This window comes from Budorcas taxicolor, chromosome 2 (assembly GCF_023091745.1).
Source record: "Budorcas taxicolor isolate Tak-1 chromosome 2, Takin1.1, whole genome shotgun sequence".
Lineage (NCBI taxonomy): Eukaryota > Metazoa > Chordata > Mammalia > Artiodactyla > Bovidae > Budorcas > Budorcas taxicolor.
Window position 1 is genome coordinate 51448643 of NC_068911.1, and position 22498 is coordinate 51471140.

Genomic DNA, 22498 nt, shown 5'->3' on the forward strand with positions numbered 1-22498 from the left:
CTTTGGCCAACTGATGCGAAGAACTGACTCACTGGAAAAGACCCTGATGCTGGGAAAGATTGAAGGCAGGAGGAGAAGGGGACAACAGAGGGTGAGATGGTTGGATGGCATCACCTACTCAATGGACATGAGTTTGAGTAAACTCCAGGAGTTGATGATGGAGAGGGAAGCCTGGCATGCTGTAGTCCATGGGGAGGCAAAGAGTTGGGTACAACTGAGTGACTGAACTGAATTGAACTGAATGAACTTTTTCTTTCTACCTCAATATTCAGATCTTTTTTTAATATCATGGAAACTCAATACGTCCACTAAGATGTAACCTTGTGTTGATTGTTCAGTAACAACTTTTGTTATGATATATATATTCTTGTCCAAGATATGTATATATATGATATATATATTGTATGTTCAGGATGTTCTCTTTATTAAAAATGCTTTTCCTCTCATATGTGTGTATACATTTTCTGTTTCTTTTTTAAAATCAGAAGCACCAGTTACATGTATATTGAATCTCTGATTTCCTTAGTTTTACAATACCTATCATTGTCTTTATGTACTTTAGTAACTGTATTATCTTCAGTTATTTTTGTGTTAGTGTGTTTAACCTGTTCACTCTCTTTTCTGTTTTCAGTAATATATATTCCATTGCTTTTGCTTTCACTATGGCTTTTGTTTGTATTTATCTTCCATTCCCTTTTCGAGCACTTATACACTCAGTTTTCATCTTCTATAGACATGTAACATTTGAACTCATAATTTATTAGTAGTATAATTTGTTAATAGAAATTTCTCACACTAATTTTACTGAGAGTCTGAAGAATTCTTTATTTGAACTATGGCTTTGTTTTTTCACGTGCCTTCCTATTCTTCCTCTTCTACCTTTTGCTTCTTCCCTTTTCTCTTTTTATTTTTCCTTTTCTCTTTTTAGTTTCCGTGCTGGCACTAACAGGGCTAGGAATTTGCTGAAAGATAAAGTGGAGAAAGAAAAGTAGTGACAAAGGAACAAGCTGGAAGAGCCTGTGACTTTTTTTTTGGATTTCTTTTCTTGAGCACTCCTTCAAGGTACATCCTTACTCAGTTTTCAGCATCCATGAAATTGGTATGACTGACAGTGATGTTTACAGTGAGGGTCTCCTTCCTGTTCATCCATCCTTTCCCCACAGACTTTCTGAGCTTTGATCTGGTAAATGTTATAGATCATTTGAGTAAGTGCTGTGCTATCACCTTGTGTAAATGTTATATATAAATACAATAATTGAAAAAGGTAGAAATTCTGTGACTAAATAATTATCTTGTGTTGATATTGTCTTGTAGCTGAGGGAATGGACTGTTGTCTTGCAGCTGAAGGTACTAGACTTTGAAACTCAGTTCTAACCGCTGTCTTTGGCTGATTATACTTAACCATTCTAGTATTTGGTTTTCTTAACTTTGAATCTACTTCATACATGATGTTTGTATTAAATGATATTAATTCCCAAACAGTACTGAGTAGAATGCTTGGCACAAAGTATTCAATAAATTTATTATTATTATTACTGTTAGTAATTTGTATTTATCATATCCTTTTGCTTTCAACTACTCATTTCGTCTCACTTATAAATTTGTGAAATCCTTACCTACAAGTTGCTAAGGTCAAAACTTCCCCTGATCTCATCTGGATCACTTTTTCTTAGTCTTCTTTTTTCTTTTTCTTTCCAGTAGTCTGCTGTATCTAACACTTGGAAGAATTGTATTTTTGATAGATTGTGTATACCAGGATCCTGGCAAGAAACAGATGAGATCCTCTGGGACACAATAGAGGATGATAAATGAAAAATTTACAACGTGTGAGAAGGAAAGTATGTTCAACAACAAATGGTAAAGCACCCAAGACTTGTGTTTATCATCCTTGGGCCTGGATAAATAAAAGAGGAGAACAGTTTTTGGAACCTGGGGAAATGTTGCTTTAGGAAAAAGCTACCCCGCAGGAATGTAGCCATTCTCTAACCACAGCCTGGCAGGCGGGGGCCAGGAGAATAAATACTCTGACCTCATTCCCTTCCTGCTTTCCAATCCCCTACTGTGCTTCCCAATGCCCAGACCATAACAGGCCAAGCCAGAGAATGAGGCTGTTGATGGAAGTGTAAATGTCAGCCTCTTGGGACAAACAGATGTATAGAGAGAGATGAAGAATGAATCTGATGGGGCGAAAGGAGAAAACCAAGTACATCTGTTGCTATCTTTGGGAATTTATTGTATCCGAATAAATATTCTAACTAGAAAAGTCTATAGAACTATATCTGTACATAGTTTAGACTTTAAATTGAATAGTCTTTTCACCTGACTTTCTAGAGTTCTGGGTATAATTTTTAAATTAGCCACTCTACAGCTTTGTGTTTTGAAATAAAAGCAAACAAATACAACATTGCGGATTGTTCTATATTTTATAGAGAAGAGAAAAAAACTTGACTAAATGCTGCCTTAATAAATATTACTGTATAGATGGTTATAGCATTATCTCATGTTTCATCTCCCTTGCTAACATGTAGCAGCTAGTTTCACACTTCAGTTTTTAATGACCACCAATGTGTGAATTATAAAAATTTTTACTACATAAGAGTAGAATTAACAAAATACTCATTTTACTTTATCATCATGGGCCTGCTCAACAATTTGTATTTATAAGAACCCAACTCAAAAATGTTACAAAAAGAACTGGTCTTGATTCTGTTGAGTCATAGTTTATTGAAAAGATAGAACATCATGTAAAAACATAGTTTTAGAAAAGGAAGAATATTAATGTGGCTGAATGAGAGAATACGTCAATGAAGTAGTTGATGAATAAATTAGAAATTAGAATAGAATTGCTCTGAAAATAAAAATCAATAACTCTCTCTTGCTTTCCAACTTGGAATCTAAAAAAACGACTATTGCTGAAACAAAAAATTAGTTTATATCTCAAGTTGATAGATTGGTGGCTTAACGCTGACTATCATTTCTTCTGCTTATTTATTAATATCACTTTTGTCTATCCCTCAAGAGGGTGACTTATATATGTTCTACAACAGTAGGTAAAGGGTTGATTTTCAGACCTTTAATTTGTTTTCCATCTACTATTATAAAAGCAACTTCTGGATGATTAATTAACTTTTTAGACACATCATTAATAGAAGTATCTGATAAGTGGCTCTAGTCAGCATGTGTTTCCCACTTGTCAACAAACCAACAAATCATACCTCCATCCATTTTTCTAGCAAATATTCTACCTACCCTATCCTTTCTCCCTAGATTTTTCCAAAAATGTGATACCTTCCACTATGTTTCCCTTTTGCTATCCACATTTCATCCACTTAAAGATGAGCTTCATACAGTTTCATTTTCATAAGATCTTTTGCTCATAATCAAATAATCACAGAGTGGTGGCAAAAGAAGGGCTTCACACATGGCACTAGCGATAAAGAACCCACCTGCCAATACAGGAAACATAAGAGACATGGGTTCGATTCCTGGATCAGGAAGATCCCCTGGAGAAGGGCATGGCAACCCACTCCAGTAGTTTTGCTTGGAAAATTCCATGGATAAAGGAGCCTGGCAGGCTACAGTCCACGGGGTTGCAAAGAGTCGGACACGACTGAAAAGACTTAGCACGCACCATGCATGGGGGTAAAATATCTCACGTTACTCCAACAGCACTGCCAAAGATGAGTAATTACCAGACTAGATTCTGTGCTTAAGTGTATTCCTTATCTTTATGTCTATATATCTTTATCTGTATTGTATAAAGATAATATTTATATATTCAATTCCATGTGGAAAATTGATGTTAAAGAATAATATACACTTCTTCCAGGTAGGAGTGATATACCCCTAGATCTAAATATGTATTTTATTAAAGGTTAAATTTGCAGAATGAAAAATAACAAGGGCTTATAAGAAACTTCTGCTACATAAAAGAACAGTAATAGGAAGCCTCTGGCCATACTGGTTTTCTCTGTTTCTTAACTATATCAAGCAGTTCCTATCTTAATGCATTTGTATGAGTTTTTGCTGGAGTTTTCCACCTTTGAAAATTTTCATGGCTAGCTACTTTTTGTCATTTGGCTCTCAGTTTAAACATCGCTAGTAGACTAAATAAACCTAAATAAACATTCTTTTTAAACCAATTCAACAGCTTTAATATATCTTTTCTTAACCACAATAAAGCATATACTTGTCTCCAGTGGCTTTATCTATCACACAGAAACAGAGAATCTTTCCAGGAACTCTTCCCACCTTGCTTTATTTATAATATCTAAGTTGGGGAACAGCTTAATATCTGACAACAGGGGAACGACTAAACAAATAATAGATTAGATGTATGATAGAATATTACATAGTCACTAAAAGGGCTGTTCATAGACGCTAGGAAACTAGTACTACATCAAGAGATTGCACATAACATGCATTTTCAAATGAAAAAAATTGAAACAAATAGTGTGTTAAAAATTATTATGTCAGGGTTTATTAAATGAAATCATTTTCTTTGTACTTTCTATATTTTCCATTTTCTAGGGATGGGGAAGTGTGTGCTATGTTTACTCTTGTAAACATGAAAATTACTTACTATCTTAAAAATGTAGAAGAGAATAGGACATGCCTGTATCATGGTGTAGAGCAGTGTTTCCTGAACTTTTAGTTTGGTTTCAGGAGCCTTTTTCACTTGCAGAATTATCAAGGACTCCAAATAACATTTAACAGTTTATACTTATTGATATTTACAATTTTAGAAGTTAAATCTCAGAAATTTTTAAAAAGTTATTAATTCATTGAAAACAATATACCTATTTTATGTTAACATCAAAGATGTGTTGTTATAAAACAACCATATTTAACAAAATGAGAACTTAATTAGGTGAGTGGCATTATTTAAAATTTTTGCAAATCTCATAAATGTCTGGCTTAATAGAATACAGCAGATTCTCATATTTGTATCTGATTTCCGTCTGTTGCCATGTTTTGTTATGGTTAAAGCATATTGAAAAACATGGACTCATACAGATATGTGACTGGAAAAAGGAAAGCTTCACAGACTTACTCTCACACTCTTACACCCCAACTCCCTAAATGTAGAAAGTCCTGGGAGCACTGAGTATGTAGACCTTCCTCTGAGGTACAGGAAGAATTGGGAGTCAGATCTGGGTTTGAGTCCTAAATAAGTGATTTATTTATTAGTTGTGTAATTCTGACCTTTCATTTAACACCACTGAACTAAATGTTATCTGTGAAATGAGATTTGTATTCCACTGTGTGGTTGAGAAAAGTCGTTGTGAAATTCCCTTGCATTTTCAAAACAAAGGCTTGAGATACAACATATGTCATTTCCCTATTTTCTGTTTAATCAGATAGTAGTAGTAGTTATGTTTGCAGCTTTCATAGTCGTAAGTGGCAAAGGAATAATATTTTAATTCTGCTCATTACTTCTATGCAAAAGGAAAAACCTTTTCTGTTTTTTCAGAAGGCTGTTGGACTGTCCCCCTCATTACTCTGTCCCCTCCTTTCTCTCCAAACTCTTGCTCTCCTCTTAGCTCATTCTATGAGATCAGTACTCAGTTGGAAGTTCCTTCTGAGTTTAGGCAGTCTAAAGGGAACCCTGCCACACCAAGGAACATCGCATTGTTCACTTGTCTTGTCCTTTTACCCATTGAAAATATGCATTTAATGGCTAAAAAATAGCTTTAGGATTCACTGTCTGTTCCTAAGTAAAGAAAGGGATAGGATTTTTCTTAAATGGTCTGTTTATATTTAATCATTCTTTAAGTGTATTAATAATGAGAATGATAGCTTATATTTTATTAATTTTTAGAATTTTTAATGCTCATATTAATTTTTAGAATTTTTAATGCTCATATTAATTTTTAGAATTTTTAATGCTCATTCATGAATAGCCTCTGTGACAATACTTGGCAATATGAAGGGACTTCTCATACTTCATTTTGTAAATTAGAAACTGGACTCTGATAATGTAGAGGGGTGCTTCTCAGGTCAAGAGGTTGATCAGAGATTGTCCCAGGACCAGGCTTGTGTTTCTCAAGGCCCAGTACTGCTGCTGCTAATAGTCTGTGTATCAGTTCTCTCAGAGATATCACACTTCAAGTTCTTAATGACACACGATGAATTTTTGCAGTTTTCTTTTTTTTTTGTAATCTAAAATTACTTTGATTGTACTAGCTATTCATTCCCTCTCTTCCAGATTTGGAATTTGAAACGGTATTTATCTTTCCAAATATTTTAAAGGGATAGTAACACTCATAGACAGATACGATAGGGATCTTCAGATGTGTATTTTCTACTTCTCCTTGGTATGTTGACTCAAGCTGCTGAAAAATCACTTTGGAGTGAGCTTAGATGAGATGAGTTTGCTATGTGAAAAACAGTTCAAGTTTATGTATGGTTACTGATTCACGCACATTTTTTCTTGAACTATGTCTTCTTTTGGAAGCTAAGATATGGGTGTGGTTCTACACGAAACAAAACCATGCAAAGTATTAGAAATGTTTTTTATTTTTGCTACAAGACTAAAGATGTGGGGATATTATCAATGTCTTTCTGTGCTTCTCGAATGACAGAGAGTACTGCAGAGCCCAGCACAGTCGTTTATTAGTTTAGTGAAATCATTTTAAAAATCATTGTACCCTGAAATATAGTAATTCCCATAGATATTATCTTGAAATACTAAATAGACTTTTAAAAAATAAAGGTATTTTTAAGGTTGGGATTTATTGCAGTTGGCTTTTAAATATTTTTTGGCTCATCTTCTTATTTTTTTTACTGTAAATACCTTATACTTTTAAAATATCAAGTTTTCAGAGAAGGAGAAATATTGTATGGCATCTCTTATATATGGAATCTAAAGAGTAATGATACAAATGGACTTATTTACAAAACAGAAACAGACTCATAGTCTTAGACAATGAACACAAATGCCAAGTGTAGGACGGGTGGAAGAGATAGTTTGGGAGTTTGCGATCTACATGTACACACTGCTATATTTAAAATGGATAATCATCAAGGATTTATTGTATAGCAGAGGGACTTACTGGTCCTGCTGAATGTTATGTGACAGCCTGGATTGGGCACGTAGTTTGGGGGAGAATGGATACATGTATATGTATGGCTAAGTCCGTTTGCTGTCCACCTGAAACTATCACAGTATTGTTAATTGGCTATACACCAATATAAAATAAAAGGTTTAAAAAATAAAATATTCAGTCAGTTCAGTTCAGTCGTGTCCGACTCTGCGACCCCATGAATTGCAGCACGCCAGGCCTCCCTGTCCATCAGCAACTCCCAGAGTTCACTCAGACTCATGTCCATTGAGTCCGTGATGCCATCCAGCCATCTCATCCTCTGTCGTCCCCTTCTCCTCCTGCCCCCAATCCCTCCCAGCATCAGAGTCTTTTCCAATGAGTCAACTCTTCGCATGAGGTGGCCAAAGTACTGGAGCTTCAGCTTTAGCATCATTCCTTCCGAAGAAATCCCAGGGTTGATCTCCTTCAGAATGGACTGGTTGGATTTCCTTGCAGTCCAAGGGACTCTCAAGAGTCTTCTCCAAAACCACAATTCAAAAGCATCAATTCTTCGGCACTCAGCCTTCTTCACAGTCCAACTCTCACATCCATACATGACCACAGGAAAAACCATAGCCTTGACTAGACGGACCTTAGTCGGCAAAGTAATGTCTCTGCTTTTGAATATACTATCTAGGTTGCTCATAACTTTTCTTCCAAGGAGTAAAGTCTTTTAATGTCATGGCTGAGTTTTACTAATAAGATTTTAAGTATAAGTTAATGTGTTTTTCTTTAATACTTCATTCTTTTAAAAGCACTGAGTTTTTATTCCCTCTTTTGTAGTGTTAAGTGGCTTCTGATTTAAATCTGTTAGATTACTATCAAATTCTCTAAGTCACTTGAGTCTTCTCTGTGTCTTCCCTAACCTCCCTTCAGTCAGTCTTTGTTGAAGCATTATTCATTCTTTGATGCTCTGCTTAAATTCCATCACATCCATGGGCTCTTTCCCAGATTCCTTGCGATTCTGTCCCGCCCTCCTCTGTTCTTCCATTGCTCTGTGCACTTTTACAATACAGAACTCATGCCAATATCATGTGGGTTATATCAATAGATACCAGGGCTTATGTCTATTACCACCAAACCAGGTAAGCTCACGGAGGACCAAGAGTAGGTGCTATATATATTTGCATCTTCAAAGTAATTTCCTGACAAATGTACCTTATATTGAATTGCATATATCTTCTGAAGCCAGAACCTCCTCTTCCCTAACTAGAATGGACACATTAGGATGGGCAAAGCATACTGCTCATGCTTCAGAAGTACAGTGACTTATTAACTCCCCGTGTTACTGTTGATTTCCATGTCAGAGATAACTGAAGTAATTTTTAGAGTTTTTAACAGATTCATAAAAGTTGAGCAGAATCCAGAATAAATTTAGTCAAGTAAGTGCATTGTGGCTTTTGGAGACAACTGATGGGCCTTAGAGATTCACTACAAGATGTGAATTAATAAATGATCGTTTCTTACAAATAAATGTGTATAAAATTAATGCCAACTAGTTTAACAGGAAGGGAAATGGCCAAATGTTCTAAGTGTTCCTTGATTGTTTTAGCTATATATTTATGGAGAAGGGATTTCTAATGTCCCAGGAACAATTTTCTGGATTCCTCTCATTCCAAAATCATGGAAGTGGAGATGATACTGAAAGAGAAGACAAGGCACATTTGTAAAATTTCACTAATTCAATAGTATCTTATGATTGTATTTACTCCAGAGAAAACAAAAGTAAGTCTTTGTAAAACAGAAAATGAGATCCATGTGTTCCTTCTAATCTCATGAGACGATATCACTCACATACTTAAAAAATTAAAATAAAACATTATTCAACTGGTGAGTGAAACCTACGTTAGTATTTTCTATATATTAGGAATAATGACCCATTTTTTGACAGTAAGTGATCATGGGAGGCTATAATTTTCTTATCCTTGGGTGTTCAGGACTCAAATTTATGTGGCTAAAATAACTCAAGAACATATTAAAAGTCAAGCTTGTAAATTGTTCCCTTGCCAACTCTTTGTATATGTGTGTAGATACCTACATATTTTAATTGAATAGTAATTAAGGCAATATGTGATAAATATATAGAATGCTCCTGATTTCTCAGGCATATTGTCAGTGAGCCACTGGGTCTCTGTGGTATTTTGAAGACTGAGAAACTTGGATACAGAGTGACTAATTTTAATAATTAATTAAGACTTTAATACTGTGGTCAGAGCCTATCTTAATTTATACTTGTAAATTCATTCCAAAGTGAACTCATTAATTACTTGGAGATATTCAAACAAAAATTATAATCTAAATGTGTCATATGTTTTTAATCAATATATTTCAGCTTTTTCATGATTATTAAAGTACTTGCATACGACAAATAGTTATGACAGTAGAGACTGTGAGCAGAAGTTTGGCCATTTCCCATTTGATATATGCACATTGGAAATAGGGAGTTAGGGATGAGTTTTTATTGCTCATAGACTGTCTAAAAAAGTGCTTTAAAAATTGGCATCAAATACTTCTGACATATTGACAACTGATGTAATTTTTGGTGTAGTTATTTTTCATATTCAAATTCTGGACACAAATGTAAAACATCAAGCAAAATTATAGCATAAATCACACTTGAAACAGCAGGCTATATAAAATGCTATACTTTCTCAAGCAGCCGATTTTACAAAAATTTCTTTTATGACCTTTCAAAGCAGAGAATTCCATAGCTCTGTAAAACAAAAATGAAGTTATAAAAGTGTCTGAAGGCTAGTTTGCCCCAAGCAAGGAAAATGTAGAAAATTAACAAAATACTGATGGAGGTATGAAGTGTGATAAAATGTATCACTTTGATTTCTTTGCCTTCTGCTGCCCTCTCCATACCAAGGACCAATTTTCCAGACTTCTGATCTCCATATAATTGTCAACTGAACAGTATAATAACTCAAAAGTCTTATGGGCTGAAAGAGTCCTTATTTTGTTGAGAAACAACTTGGGATTCTCAGGCCTTTAATTTTTTCAAAACAGTATACGGAGCATGCAAGCTCATTTGGTATAAGTGGCCTTTGGTGTCACTGAGTTTCTGGACAATTTCCCCTTTGTAGCTTATATGTACTCCTGCCATCTAACAAGTTTCCCTTAGGGGAGCCCTGACTCATGGACTCTCATTTTAGCTACAGAGAATTGTCTATTCCAATTCAAACAATCATCCACATTTTAGGATTTATTAGGCTTAATAAATAATGGATTAATGGTTAAGAAGGAGGGTCAAATTTTAAAAATGTGAACATAGTTCTTTAAAAATAAGGAGTGAACTACTGATACATGCAGCAACATGAATGAATCAGGACCAGATACAAAAGTATGCTTATGTCTGATTCCACTTACATGATGTTCTGGAAAAGCAAAGCTATGAGAATGGAAGTCAGATCAGTGATGCCAGGAGTAGGGTTGGGAGGAGAAGGTTGAATTCACAAGTGGAGGCACTTTTGGGGATGAAAAAAATGTCCTCTAGGTGGTGATGGTAGTTATACAACTGTATACCTTTGTCATACTTAAAGATTTGTACATCTAAAATGGTAAACTTTACTGTCTAAAATATACCTTAATAAACAGTTACCTTTTTTTTTTTAATGGTGAGAACAATTAAGACCTACTCTTTTGCCCAGCTTGCAGAATTTTTTGATGCTATCTTCCTACTTAGTAAAATGAAATTATATTATAGTTCAATTATCATGAAGTACAGGGCCTAGACTGCTAGGATTTAGAAACCATTTTATAACTATTGTTTGCATTGTCTAAAAAGTCACTTAATCTCAGTGAATCCCAGTGTAAAATGGGAATGATTATCTTGCTCATATTATTTCACTGGATTATTGTTAGTCTCAAAGCACATGTACTCGAAGAGTATGTAAGCAGTTAGGTCTATATGAGCTAACATTATTTGTTAGATCATTTTATGGTTTTCATTTACAGGACTCTCCATAACTTCTAAATGTGACCATTGATTGTCTTAAGAGATAAGAAAATATTTTAAAATTTAAAATCGCAAACTTCTTAAAATATTACTTATTCTAAAATATAAAGATTCAGATTAAAATGAAAGTTCATATTTTAAGAAGTTAAAAAGAAAATATTCCTTATTATGCCTACCTGTAAAAAATTACATTTTTAATACAAATATTCAGATAGAGCTAACCTTTATTTAAAAGTTTGAATATAGATAGCATTTATAATTAAATTAATTCATTCATATATTTGTTTACTTGAAAAGCTGTTATGCTAAAGACATTTTGAAAGATTCTCCAAGTGTTGTCATTTGCTTTAAAAAAATTAGTGATGGAGCTTAAGCTAAATAAATAATTATCATATAACTTCTTTGCACCACATCTCCTTAAGATAAAAGGCTGTGAAATCAGAGTTCCAACCAGGACCTAGCCTTTTCTTGCCTAGTATGTCATTTCTTGACTAGTTTAGTATGACTTGACTCAAGTTATTTAGCTTCTCTGAGCCTCAATATCCTTCCTTCATTTGTAAAACAGAGAAAATAATAGGACTAATTCCACAGTATTGATATGATGATTAAGTTGATGAGTCCATACAAAGTACTTTCGTAGTACTTGACCCATAATAAATACTTAACATGGGCTTCCCAGTGGCTCAAACAGTAAAGAATCTGATTGAGGTAGGAGACACAGGTTTGATCCCTGGGTCAGGAAAATCCCCTGGAGAAAGAAATGGCAACCCACCCCGGTATTCTTGTTTGGGAAATCCCACGGACAGAGGAACCTGGTGGGCTACAGCCCATAGGGCTGCAAAAGACTCGGACACAACTTAGAGATGAAACAACAATAAATATAAATAATCAGACAATGGCCATAATCTTAAGGAGCTTTCAGTCTGACAGGGAAGTCAGACTTGTAAATATTGTGTGAGGTTAGGGAGGGCCCTGGCCTTCCCTGGTGGCTCAGATGGTAAAGGATCCGCCTGCAATGAGGGAGGCCTGGGTTCAGTCCGTGGGTTGGGAAGATCCCTTGGTGGAGAGCATGGCAGCCTACTCCAGTGTTCTTGCCTGGAGCATCCCCATGGACAGAGGAGCCTGGCGGGCGGCCCATAGGGTTGCAAGCAGGCAGACATGACTGGGTGACTAAGCACAGCACAGCACAGGAAGGAACATGCAGAACACGCTGGTCACCTTATGAAGGGAAAGGCTGATTTGTCGGGGGACCAACACTTGAGCTTTGCTGGCTCTATTATCCACTTAGTTGGCAGAAGTTTCCTCTTCAAATTCATACTTTAACTTCTCATAACTCATTAGGGATTTTATTTCCAAAATATATTCTGAATTTTTCTGCTTCTATTTCCATCATTTCTCATTTGGACTAAAAGTGCTTCCTAACCTGTGTCCCCACTTCCATTCTTGTTTGCTATAATACATTTCTCACAAGCCATTCAGATTTTTAAAAAATCAGTAAATTAGAGAACATCATTCCTTTGTTTAAAACCCGTCATTGGATTCTCACTGCATATAGAAAAAAATCTAAATTCTTACACATGACCTACGTTACAGTAGGTACACACAGTGGGTACTTTACAGTAAGGTACACAGACCTTATCTCCAACCTTACATCATATCAGGCTAGTCATAATAGTTTTATTTTATTCTTTCACACTCAAAGCTTATTCCTATCTTTGGAAAGAGGAATTATAGCCTCCCAAAGATGTCCATGTCCTGGTGTCTAGAACCTGTGAATATGTTATTTTACATGTCAAAAATGATTTTGTGATATATGATTAAGGATATTGAGATGGGGAAATTGTTCTGGATTGTTCAGGTAGAACCAACGCAGTCATACGTATTATTACAAGCAGAGAACCTTTCCTGGCAATGGTCAGGGAAAGAGGCATAACCCCAAAAGTAGCTTCAGAGAGGCTCTACATTGCTGGCTTGAAGATAAGAGGCCGTGAGAACGCAGGAGATCTCTGGAAGCTTGGAAAGGTAGAGAGATGGGTTCATCCTTAAATCCTCTGAAAAGGGACATAGTCTTGTTGACACCTTGATTTTCACTTAATGAGACCTAGGCTTCTGACCTATAGAACAATAAGATGATACATTTGTGTTCTTTTAAGCCACTAGGTTTGTGCTAATTTTTATGGCAGCCATAGAAAATTAACATCATTCCAGGCCACTCCCACTTGCTGTCCCCTCTGCTTGGAATGCCATTTTCCTTAGTTCTCCAGGGATAGCTCCTTTTCCAATTTTAGGTCTCAGATTCATTGTTACCTCCTAAAGGGGTTTACTCTTATGGCCTTATCTGTAGCATCCTTTCCACACCTGACTCCTGAGCAACTCTAAACAACTCACTGTTTACTTCCTTCATGGCGTATCGCTGTCCAGAATCACCTTGCTTGCCCACTTATTTTTTGCTGTTTTAAGCTTTGTAGCATCAGAGACCCTGTCGGTGTTGTTCATAGCTCTACTGCAGATCTTGTTTGTGTTGTTCACACTGTATCCTTTGGCAAATAATATACAATCAACAAATAGTTGTTGAATGAGAAAATAAATTAAACCTGGGAGGTGGTTATTTCAGGCAAAAGTCAGAGCCTGAGTAAATTTGGAGGTGTGAAACTGCTTATGTTCCTGGGAAAATCTGTGTTTCCAATGGCTGAAGCCAAAAGAGGAAAGCGGAGGAAAATGGAGACCAAGAGCTAGGCATTTTTCTCCTCTTTTATTATTATTTTAAATATCATGTTGCTACTTCATGTAATTATTTAGGAATTAACAAGTATAAAATAGAGACTTATAGATACAGAGAATGAACTAGTGTTTACCTTGGGGAGAGGGAGGGAGGGGCTACACAGGAGTAGGGAATTAAGAGATACAAACTATGTATAAAATAAGCTGCAAGGATATATTGTACAGCACGGGGAATATAGCCAATATTTTATAATAAGTTTAAATGGAGTATAATGTATAAAAATATTGAATTCCTCTGTTGTACACCTGAAACTAATATAATATTGTCAATAAACTCCATTAAAAAAAATTCCAAAGCATAACAAAGCTAACAAGACTCAGTGAACAATTGTGTGTGGGCTGAGTGGAGAAAGAAGAGTGTCCTCTGTGTCTCATCTTGGGATGAGGATAATTGTGGTAGTGTTAACTGGTATTAAGAACAATGGGAAATCATGGTTTGTCTCATTCTGGACTCTGAACTATATGGACTTGTCCAGAAGGAGATGTTCAGTGCAAGTACTTGGGGTCTGAAACTTGACTGGAAGTTATTAGAATGTAAATAGACACAAAGTCAAGAGGTCTAATAATTCACAATAAAGACAATGGGCAAGGAGAGAAAAACGCTGGTAATACAGCACTAGGAAGCACAGTAACTTTTTGAGAGGGATTGGCAGAGGAAATTGGACCCCAAAAGCAGAGGATTAGAAATAGTATCTGGGGCCAGGAAGCCATGGGGAGGAAAAGTTTCAGAAAGGAGGGAGTAGTCTGAATATCAGACACTACATGAGGAAAGAGGAAAAACCTTTGGATTGATCAACCAAGGAGTGAAAAGTGAAGGTGAAGTCACTCAGTCGTGCCTGACTCTTTGCGACCCCATGGACAGTAGCCTGCACCAAGCTCCTCCGTCCATAGAATTTTCGAGGCAAGAGTACTGGAGTGGGTTGCTATTTCCTTCTCCTGGGAATCTTCCCAACCCAGGGATCAAACCCAGGTCTCCCGCATTGTAGACAGACGCTTTACCATCTGAGCCACCAGGGAAGTCCAACAAAGGGGTACAGGTGTCTTTTGCAGAGCTGGTAATGATATCCTGACGCACAGGTGAAGTATAACCAGGAGACAACCAAGAGGGAAAAAAAAAGATGGTAGAAGATGTGGAGTTAAAGGAAACTTTTGGTTTTTTGTTTCTCTTTTGAAGAAATTGAGGAAGACACATAGTAATGTCTTGAAGGACATGTAAAGAGAAGGGATAAACAGAGCAGAGGGAGGGATTAAGCCTTAAGGTGCTGAGACATCTGAGCTTGGAAGTGTTGGTGGCAAGTAGACCAAGTGGCAGGACTTTCCTGGTAGCTCAGCTGGTAAAGGATCCGCTTGCAATACAGGAGACCCCAGTTTGATTCCTGGGTTGGGAAGATCCCCTGGAGAAAGGATAGGCTACCCACTCCAATATTCTTGGGTTTCCCTGGTAGCTTAGATGGCAAAGAATCTGCCTGCAATGCGGGAGATCTGGGTTCGATCCCTGGCTTGGGAAGATCTCCTGGAGGAGGGCACGGAAACCCACGTCAGTATTCTTGCCTGGAGAATCCCTATGGTCAGAGGAACTTGGTGGGCTACAGTCCATGGGGTCGTGAAGAGCTGGACATAACTGAGCAACTAAGCAGAGCACAGCACAGCACAGATCAGGCGGCTCAGTGATAAAGAACATGCCTGCCAGGCAGGTGACGTGGATCTGATCCCTGAGCCAGGACGATCCCCTAGTGAAGGGAATGGCAACCCACTGGAGTATTCTTGCCTTGGAAATCCCATGGATAGAGGAGTCTTGCAGGCTATAGTCCGTGGGGTTACAAAAGAGTTGGACTTGGACTTAGTGACTAAATAGGAGCAGTGGATCTAAAATCTAGGAAGTGGTGAGAACACTCGTTTTTAGAGTAATAGAATCCTGAATCTGCCGCTTATTAGCTTAGCAAACTTGAAAATTCTTTGAAGCATAATCCCCTCATATATGACTTGAGAAAAATAATAAATACCTTTCAGTGTTCCTGTGAAAAATTGGACTAGTAAAAATTCACCCACTTGGCACATATTATTATAATATGCACAATTCACTGGAATTGTGACAGATATCTGAGCTCTGCACTCAAGCACTGAGGCCTAGAATCAGTTCTTTGGGGACCAAGAAATGGTCAAGTTTTCCTGAACTGAGCCACATCTATTAAACAGACACACCTGGTCAACACCTGTATATGTTTCACTTTTTTCCAAATTTTAATGTAGACCCTAAAGCCAACCATAGAAGAAAAGCCCAGGTCACAAACATACAAAGATAAGAGAGAGTGCTAATTTATCTTAGTTCTCCTGAAAATATTGTTTGGTCCCTATCATTTGGTATGATGGGAAGAGGAGACTGAAGCTGGAGGAAACCAGGAGAGGTTGCTTTGGACTTTTAATCACTTTTATAAAAACTCTGCTTACATTTAAATGGAAAATAGCTGTATTGTTATGCTGATGATAGCTGTTTTACTAACAGATACTGAGATGCAAGCACTGAGTGTTCATGGACACTGATTCTGCTACAAGTCCTGTTACCATCTCTGTGCCCTCAGCACCTAAAATAATTTATGAGAATTGCAACTTCTCCATAAATGTCCTTAGTCTCTGTGGCTCAGTAAAGATTCCACACAAGATGCTTGAAAATTGAGCCAACCCTTTGGTATTGTGGTATTGGTGTCTCAAGATGGTTTCAAAGTAGAATAGAAGTAGGAAGCACATGGAGTAGTTAATTTTTTTTTTCTCTGCATTTTCCAGTTATTCTTTTTGAATATTTGGCAAAGTGTTTTTCAAGTTCTGGCCTCTCCCAGATATTCTAGTTAGACTTAGCAGAAGGATGACTTTTTGATCCTTACTTAATACATTCATTTAAGTGGAAGCAGGGCCCTGTGTTAAATGTCGTGGTGCCAGAAGCAATTGAAACGGGACAGGTCGAAGTGAAAAGTTAGACTGTGGGGTATAGCTGCATTCCATATATTCTTCCACAATACTTCTCCAGAGATTATAGCTCCAAAGGGAAAATGCAAAGTTTCTTGGATTTCTTCTACAAAAAAAAGTAAGGATAACGCATTAATTGCCTAATCTTACCCTATAATCTCTCCTTTCTCTGTATTTCTGCTGGGTCTAATGTATATGCTCTGACTTATGCTTCTTGCTTTACGTAAATCTTTTCTTTTTTTTTAGTGTCTACATGTGTTCCTTGGAGACAGTGGGCATGTCTTTCACTTATTTTGTGTCATCCTCTCCTCCCAATGCTTAGCATAATGCAGGGTTCCTGGTCATTGCTGAGTAATTTTAAACCACTGACTCACCTGTGCTGTGTAGCACAGCCATTCTCATTCTTCGTGGACTCGAGATAGCAAATCTACTAGATTATGTGGAACTCTCTGAGGTCATTAAGATCTTGGCAAGCATGAGCGTGGCACAAAAACTCCTGAACAGTGCTCCTGAATGACATGTACAACTGGAACTACCAAATTCCCTGCAAAGCTAGTTTAGGGGTAATCACACCACTGTAACTACTTTTAGGTAGTTCTTTGCAGCTTGAAACTTAGTTAATAATGTATTACTCATTTTAATGTCACTAAACTCTGTCTTCTGATCAGAGCCAAGCTCTGTTCTCAAATGAGAAAATTGGAGTGCACAGAGATAAAGGGCTTAGTGTTTACAAAACGGGTGAGTGGCAGAGCTGATGTCTGAAGCAAGGCTTTCTGCATCCAAATACAGTGTCCTTACCATCCCTCTACCCTGACAAAGTGGACTGCTTTTCTGCATAATAAAACTCTCTGGGACAAGAAGGAGATGCAGATGTGTTTCTCTAAAAAAGAGAGACGGAGAGATAAGGAGATGATCTTAATCCCAAGTATGATGCATTTGTCTAAAATAATTTCTTCACCTGGACATTTAACGGTCCTGGTCCAGAATCTGGGAAAAGAAACAGAATGTAGCAAGGGGACAAGAATAAGTCCTTCTTAGTAAAAAAAAGAAAGGGTTAAAATTTGACCCTTTGAAAGTTTAACGTGGATAGTTTAAGGCTTAATTATCTAGATACCAAAAACTAGGCTGAAAGGCTGTCTTTCCTTCCTGATGTCTTTTCAGCTTATAGGGAAAAAGTGAAGGGGTGTGTGTCTGGGGGAAGGGTTAGGGAGAGAAGAAAAAGACTCTTTCCTTCTAACAGTCTTTCTTTTAAAAAAAAAGAAAAGAAAAAGAAAGAGAAACAAACGTTTGCTTCTGCGATTTAGCCACATTTATGTTTAAAACATAAATGAAATAGGGACAGTTCAAGGCACAGGGGCTTGTGTTCTGATTTGGTTGTTTACCATCAATCAGACCGTTGCTTGGCAGACACTGGATGGTTATGAGCCTGAACAAGCTGAAAAGGGGCAGGAAAAGAAGTGGAGGCAGCATTCTTCCTATTTAAAGCTGCATCGCTTGAAAAAAGTTTTCGCAGACTGTGCTGGAGCTGGTGCTGAAAAAGGGGGTTTGCAGAGGCTGCCCTGGGGCTGGTGCTGAAAGAAGAGCCCGCAGCTGACTTCATGGTGCTACAATAACCTTAGAATATACTTTTAACTCCCAGGAGGACCCACATGTCTAATATTTAGACATGATGGCAAACTGGGTGGAAGCAAGACCTCTGCTCATTCTTACTGTTTTATTAGGGCAATTCGTCTCAATAAAAGCCCAGGAAGAAGACGAGGATGGTAAGTTTGCCGTTTGCTTTCCTTCTGGTGTTTATTGCACAGTTTGGGAAATGGGTGGAATATTAAGCCTCAGGAAGAGCACCAAGAGGAGGTTCTGGTTTAAAGTTGAGAAGAGGGCTGACAGATTTGCACCTGGGAAACGGCTCGGAAGACAATCGGGGACATTTGTAAATCCGGAGCCTCTACCTCTGCCGTTCGAAGAGTACACTACTGAATTCTTTTGGGGAAAGCCTAGGATAAGTCCTTTTGCCTGAATGTGGAGAGTGGGAAGTTTAAAAGAAAAGGAGAGGGCTTGAAACGGAGGGCTAGAGACACTCTTAGAGGAGGTCTGTTCTGTGGGCTAGAATTCTTAGAGCAAGGGAAAGTCGCGGCAGAAGCAGAGTAGGGTGGAGCCTTTTTTGTACTGAACTTCAGCTGCTTCATAAAATTCTTTGTTTAGAAAAACCTCTGTAGCCAGTCACAACTGATTTTTCTTTGTCTTTGGCTCCTTATTCTTTTCTCTTTACAGATTTTTGCATCTCTCCTAGTTTCATTTGTGATCTTACAATCACTTTTGCTTTCTGTGAGACAAGTCTTTCTTTCTCCATGGCAGAGGCTGATAGAAGCCAGATTTCTTATTTTCCCACCCTACTGACTTGACTATCAGGACAGTGGTGGTTCCCTGTTGGAGGCGGAAGGCAGGAAATCGGAATGTCTTATATAATTTATTTATCACAGAGTATTTGCATGGGCATTATTCATGAGACACAAGTTTCCTTTCTTCTCTTTTTTAAAAATGTAAGACAAATCTTGCCTGGTTACCAATTTTTTTCCTATGAAATTTGCATATGTTAGGGTTGCTTTCTATGGTATGGTTAAGCAAAAATGTGTGGCTGCTAGCAAATATAAGAAAATATTTAAATTGGTTTCACATTATTAAATCCTTACCCTCCAGGCCTGAAGTTTCAAATACAGACATGTACTCTTTCATAATAGGCTTTAAAGATTTTCATAACAATTTAACATCAAACTCAAGCTTTTAAAATTTAGCACACTTATTAAACTTTTCTGTTACTGTCCTTCACATATATTTTATGGCTATATACACACATATGTATATACACATGTGTGTATATATATTTAAAACCTGTTTCTGTGTATTTTTGCTCTATAAATGTTCATAAAATTAATCTAGAAACCCCGAGGTCTAAAAAACATTTAGAATGAAAATAAGAATCTGGGATGAATACCCAAGAATCTGTCCAGAGTCCCATAGAGGGGGCACTTTCTGAAATCTTGAAACTTTTATGTTACTTTTTGTATTTTAAAAAATGAGACAATTCATAGAAGATTAAACCTCTTGAGTTTCCTTGTAATGTTGTAAAAAGCATGTCTAGTTTGGAAGGGCTGGGGAGATAATAGAATAAGAAGTAGAAGTCAGGAAAGGGGAGGGAAAAATGCACAAAATTAGAAATATCTGAATATAAAAGAAGTCGACTCCCCTTCCCCACCAGAAAAACCAACAACTTTCATTCAAAATTTTACACAACTTTCCTTGTTACTACATTTTAAGATAAATAATTTCATTTATAAGGTATGAAAATAATTGACCATGTGAATAAATGAATGTTTCCTAAAGTATATGGAGTAGGCCAAATGTTAAAAGACTTTCTCAAATAGCTGTAATTACATTGTAGGTGTTTCTGAAAAATGAGCAGAGTTCAATTTACCCTAATACTAATTTATATAAATGTTAGAAATGTGATGCTTGGTGCAAAAAAGCCTTCTCTCCCCCATATATCCAAATAGCATAGAACATGGAATTCCAAACATTTTACAGAAAAAAGGTAAATTGCTTGCATACATATTGTAAAAGAGTAAATTGCTCATTATGTTACTCAAGCTAAGAGAATATGTGTAATAAAAATTCAATAGCAAAAGTAAATAGTTAAGGTCTTAATTAAAGGTGATATAAAAAAGAATTCCATAATCCAGGATATTCAGAACTACATAACTTGAACTTACCATGCATATTTTAGTTTAAGTTATATTGTGTGAATACTTGGCAATACTTTATTTTTCCTGTTCAGGCTTGTCACAAACTTAAATAGAAGAATCAGAATTTTGAAACTCCATGTGATTTTAAGTTTGGAGAAGAGTAAGGTAAATGTTTTAAACTAAAGAAGTTTCTAAGGCACAAATGCAAAACAATATGTTTTTCGAATTTTAGCTCTAAGTCATATAATGTGGTGCTGACTTTGTGTACAAATATGTCCTCTTCGAAATGTAGAGACTTATTATCATATGTAAGTACATACTTATAAGCTTTTTTTTCTTTTCAGGACTTCAAAGTATATTTTTCTTCTGTTTGACTGATTATTTTTACTGGAAATTTAAAATTTATATTTTACATAAATTACATATATAATGTCTTATAGAAATACTTATGAATGATGAGATAAAAGAAAACAAATAAAGCTTTAGGCCTTTTAGGCCAAAATTGTTACTACTTCTCACTAAATTTTAAGAACTGAGTTGATTTTTTAAATTCATAAAAGTGAGAAAGTTTGAGAGTTGGACTAAGTGTAGTTGGGGCTATTAAGTAAAATTAAGTAAACAAATGAGTTAAGATAACAAAAATCAGCTTTTCATGAGTTTGTGTGTGTGTGGAAGTGTGTTGGTTTTGGGGGAGCTGCTTGAAGAGATTTTCCCATTTGTTTTTTGTAGGAGAAAATACTAGTGCATTTATACTAATTTTTATATTCCTGAATAAAGGTCTAATACCTAGGTCTAATACCTAATAAAGGTCTAATATCTAATACTTAAATACATTCTTGTTATTAGAAGTGGACATACTTAATCTTGGAAAACAATCTTTGGTATGAATCGTTGATTTCAACAACAGAGAAGCAGTGGAGAGAAGGAAAGCTACAGATGCATACTGTTTTATTTCCAGACTATAAATGTCAGTGCTTCTCAGAGGTCATGAAGGTGACATCAGCAAGTGAAGCAAGAGAGTGTATATCAACAGGTGATGGTAGGGCTGTGGAGAACTGAAGATGCATTCCCACTTGAAGCCATTCATATCTAATGTTTTCAGAAAGTATTACCTAAGCCAAATACAGTATATTTTGAATGTCAAGTGTGGCTCATGGACCATAAATTTGCAACCGTCTTATTTGTAACCCTATACTAGTATCATGGACCCAAGCTGACTTCTGATTACTAAGAGATGAGGAGCTCACAGAGGATGAGATGTTTGGATGGCATCACTGGCTTGATGGGCATGAGTTTGAGCAAGCTCTGGGAGTTGGTGATGGACAGGGAAACCTGGAGTGCTGCAGTCCATGGGGTCACAAAGAATCGGACACCACTGAGAGACTGAACTGAATTGAGGGGCTCACAGTTCTTTCTATAGCGTGTGTGCTTAGTCGCTCGGTCGCGTCCAACTCTTTGCGACCCCATGGACTGTAGCCTGCCAGGCTCCTCTGTCCATGGGGATTCTCTAGGCAAGAATACTGGAGTGAGTTGTCATATCTTCCTCAAGGGGATCTTCCCAACCCAAGGATCTAACTCAAGCCTCCTGCATTGAAGGCCGATTCTTTACTGTCTGAGCCAACAGGGAAGCCCTTTCTATAGCATGGCCTCCTGCATTTTTATTATATTATGTCTGGCATTTATCTCATCATTCAAATACAAATAATAAGAAACAATGCTTAATACTCAGCAGTACTTGGATGGGATCATTTTAAAGGCAGTAGAGAATGCAAATATATAGTTTAAGATACTTGTTCACTCATAAATTACAAAAACTTTTTACTGTTGAAATGGATACTTTGGATCATACTCACATAGGATATGCACACTTTTCTTTTACAGTGAATGTTTTAAGCTAGGGCCACCTGCATATACAAGAGTGCAGTAGTTTAAACAACAAAAAAGTGTTTTTTTCTTATTTTATAAGCTTCTAG

The 22498-nt window shown here is 36.7% G+C and overlaps 1 protein-coding gene across 1 annotated transcript in view; it reads left to right on the forward strand.

The window, feature by feature from the left end:
* Positions 1-18307: 18307 nt before the first annotated feature.
* The window catches only part of COL5A2 (collagen type V alpha 2 chain), a 147653-nt gene continuing 143462 nt past the window's right edge, over positions 18308-22498 (forward strand). The window contains exon 1 of the mRNA XM_052636177.1: positions 18308-18548. Coding sequence (XP_052492137.1) covers positions 18452-18548 — 97 coding nt within the window. The 5' untranslated portion in view covers positions 18308-18451. The remainder of the gene's footprint in view (positions 18549-22498) is intronic.